The sequence below is a fragment of the Cygnus atratus genome, unplaced genomic scaffold (assembly GCF_013377495.2).
Source record: "Cygnus atratus isolate AKBS03 ecotype Queensland, Australia unplaced genomic scaffold, CAtr_DNAZoo_HiC_assembly HiC_scaffold_475, whole genome shotgun sequence".
Lineage (NCBI taxonomy): Eukaryota > Metazoa > Chordata > Aves > Anseriformes > Anatidae > Cygnus > Cygnus atratus.
Window position 1 is genome coordinate 1 of NW_026110079.1, and position 3,000 is coordinate 3,000.

General features: G+C 73.0%; 1 protein-coding gene and 1 long non-coding RNA gene across 2 annotated transcripts; both read left to right on the plus strand.

Moving 5' to 3' along the window:
- Positions 1 to 3: 3 nt before the first annotated feature.
- On the plus strand, positions 4 to 1,091 carry LOC126913738 (coenzyme Q-binding protein COQ10 homolog B, mitochondrial-like; the record flags this gene model as incomplete). The annotated part of the gene is made up of 3 exons (XM_050716869.1): positions 4 to 168; positions 513 to 614; positions 725 to 1,091. Coding segments are annotated over 3 exons (429 nt in total), but the record flags the coding sequence as incomplete, so codon positions are not given.
- Positions 1,092 to 2,105: 1,014 nt separating this feature from the next.
- On the plus strand, positions 2,106 to 2,794 carry LOC126913739 (uncharacterized). Its single transcript, XR_007709377.1, has 3 exons — positions 2,106 to 2,191; positions 2,544 to 2,580; positions 2,705 to 2,794. It is a non-coding gene; the product is annotated as an uncharacterized LOC126913739 (long non-coding RNA).
- Positions 2,795 to 3,000: the final 206 nt, after the last annotated feature.

Sequence of the window (3,000 nt, forward strand, 5' to 3'; positions counted from 1 at the left end):
GAGCTGGTGGCCAACGTCGGGGACTACCGGCTCTTCGTGCCGTGGTGCCGCCGCTCGGCCGTGCTGTCCCGCCGCGGCCACGTGCTGCGGGCCGAGCTCGAGGTCGGCTTCCCGCCCCTCCACGAGCGGTACCTCTCCGAGGTGGCCCTGGGGCCCCGGCAGATCCGGGTAAGCCGTGGTGTCCCCCCCCTCTTGGGTTTGGGGTTTGCAGCCCGGGGCTGGGGCTCAGCAGATCGATGTGGGGAGGGGAGAGCTGGGTGCAGGGGGCACCGGGGGCGAGGGGCTGCGATGCAGCCCGGATCCGGAGACCCCGCTCTGCTCCTGTGGAAGGAAAGCTGCCCCCATCAACGCTGCCCCTGCCCTAAAACCGCTCCAGCAGGCGTGCAGCCCCGTGTCCCGCCTGCGAGTCCCCTGGCTGACACTTGGGGATGGGGACGGGGCCGTTTCTGCTGCTCCGCTCGGCGCTGGGTGCACGGCGCCTGGGCTCCCAGCAGCTTTTTGCCCTCCCGCAGGCGGTGAGCAGCGACTGCCGGCTCTTCAGGCACCTGGAGACGCTGTGGCGCTTTGGGCCAGGGCTGCCGGGACGGACGGACACCTGCTCGCTGGATTTCTCGGTGAGTGCACGGCGCCGGGGGCCGGGGCCGGCTTTTTTTGGGGGGGGGGGGGGCTGCCAGCCCCGCTCCGTTCCTCCGAGCCTCCCCAGCACCTCTCCGCCTCCTGCCAGGTCTCCTTTGAGTTCCGCTCGGCGCTGCACTCCCGGCTGGCCGGGCTCTTCCTGGACGAGGTGGCGAAGCAGATGGTGGCCGCCTTCGAGGGCCGGGCGCGGGAGCTCTTCGGGCCACAGGCTGCCGCCCGCCCCGCGCAGCGAGCAGCGTGCCGGGCCTGAGCTCGGCCGGACCCCGCCGTCAGCCCCGCTGAGGGCCTCCCCCTATTTATGGCTATTTAACCACCCCAGAGATAAGTTATTTTTTCTAAGCCCCGCTTCTGTTGAACGCTGTCGACACGAGGACCAAACGCCCGTGGGCCAGGCCTGTACGCGGACCGTGCGGACGCTGCTTGTAGTGCTTCGCCAATAAAACGTGGTGCACGGACTGGCTTGGGATGACTTTTTCTCCCCGTGCTGCCCCCATCCCTGTGCTGCCCCTTGTCCCCTTGCTGTCCCCATCCCTGTCCTGTCCCCGTGCTGCACCCCATCCCTGTCCCATCTCTGTCCCCGTGCTACCCCTGTCCCGTCCCCATTCCCTTTGCTGTCCCCATCCTGCTCCCCGTCCCCGTCCCATCCCTGTGCTGCCCCCCGTCCCTGTGCTGTCCCCATCCCCTTGCTGCTCCCTGTCCCCGTCCCCATCCTGTCCCCGTGCTGTCCCCTGTCCTATCCCGTCCCTGTGTTGCCCCCATCCCCGTCCCGTTCCTGTCCCGTCCCCATCCCCTTGCTGCCCATGTCCCATCCGGGTCCCATCCCTGTCCCCTTGCTGCTCCCTGTCCCTGTCCCCATCCTGTCCCCGTGCTGTCCCCGTCCCTGTCCCGTCCTTGTGCTGCCCCCATCCCCGTCCTATCCCCCTCCCCTTGCTGCCCCTGTCCCGTCCCTGTCCCCTTGCTGTCCCCATCCCCGCGCTGTTCCCTGTCCCCCGTCCCTGTCCTGTCCCTGTGCTGCCCCCATCCCTGTCCCGTTCCCGTCCCGTCCCCGTCCCCATCCCCTCGATGCCCCTGTCCCGTCCCCATCCCTGTCCCGTCCCTATGCTGTCCCCGTCCCCAACCCCGTGGTGTCCCCGTCCCCTTGCTGCCCCTGTCCCACCCCCCTCCCGTCCCCGTCCCCGTCCCCGTCCCCGTCCCCGTGCTGCCCCCGTCCCGGTCCCGTCCCGCCCCGCCAGGCCCCGCCAGCCCCGCAGCCCCCGCCCGGCCGTGCCCGGGGCCCCCCGCTGCGGTCGAGGCCAAGGGAAGGCCGCGGCCGCCGGCCTCTGCCCCGGGCCCGGCGCCCCCTGCGTCACGCTGACGTCAGCGCCGTTACGCAAGCACCGGGCAGCGACCCGGGACCCCGCCCCCCCCCCCCCCCCGCCCCCGGTCCAAGTCCGGGCGCCCCCTGGCGGCTCCTCGGGACTGCATTTCCCAGAGCCCCCCGCGGCGCTCACGTGACCGGGGCGGGCGGAAGATGGCGGAGCCGCCCGGGGCCGCGGCCGAGGACTCGTGGGGCAAGGTGAGCCCCCGGGGGGGGGGAGGGGGGAACCGGGAACCGGGCCCGGGCCTCCCGGTGCGGGGCTGCGGGGGGTCAAAAGTCAAGGTGAGGGGCAGAGGGCGAAGGGCAGAGGGCGGGGGGGGGGAGCAGAGGTCGAGGGGGCCCGGTTGGGCCCGGTTCGTCCCGGTTGGGCCCGGTTCGGCTCGGTTGGGCCCGGCTGAGCCCGGTTGGGCTCGGTCTGACCCGGTTGGGCCCGGTTGAGCTCGGTTGGGCCTGGTTGAGCCCGGTTGGGCTCGGTCTGACCCGGTTCGTCCCGGTTGAGCCCGGTTCGGTCCGGTTGTGCTGACCGCCGCCTTCTCCCCGCCGCCTCAAGGTGGACGCCGCCTACGGTGACAACGGCCTGGACTCGGGTAGGTGCCGCCGGGGCTCGGGGCCGCGGCCGGGCCCGGCCCGGGGTTCCCCGGGGCCGGGGGGGGCTGTAGGGGGGGCCCGTGGCCGCCCCTCGCCCCTCACCGGCCGCCCGCTCGCTCGCAGCGCTGCTCGGGGACTGCGCCCGCAAGGGGAGCGTCGTGTCCCGCGCCAACAGCATCGGCTCCACCAGCGCCTCGTCCGTCCCCAACACGGGTGGGTGCCCGGGGCTGGCCCCGGTTGTTTCCGATTCTGTCCCCAACGCGGGGAGGGGGGGGGGGGGGGGGGGGTTTGGGGTCGGTTCCCCGGTCGGTGCGTCCCCCGTCCCTATCACGGGGGGGGTTTTGGGGTCTGTCCCCCGGTCATTGCCTCTTCTGGCCCCCGCACGGGTGGGTCCCGGGAGCTGTCCCCCTGTCGCCGCC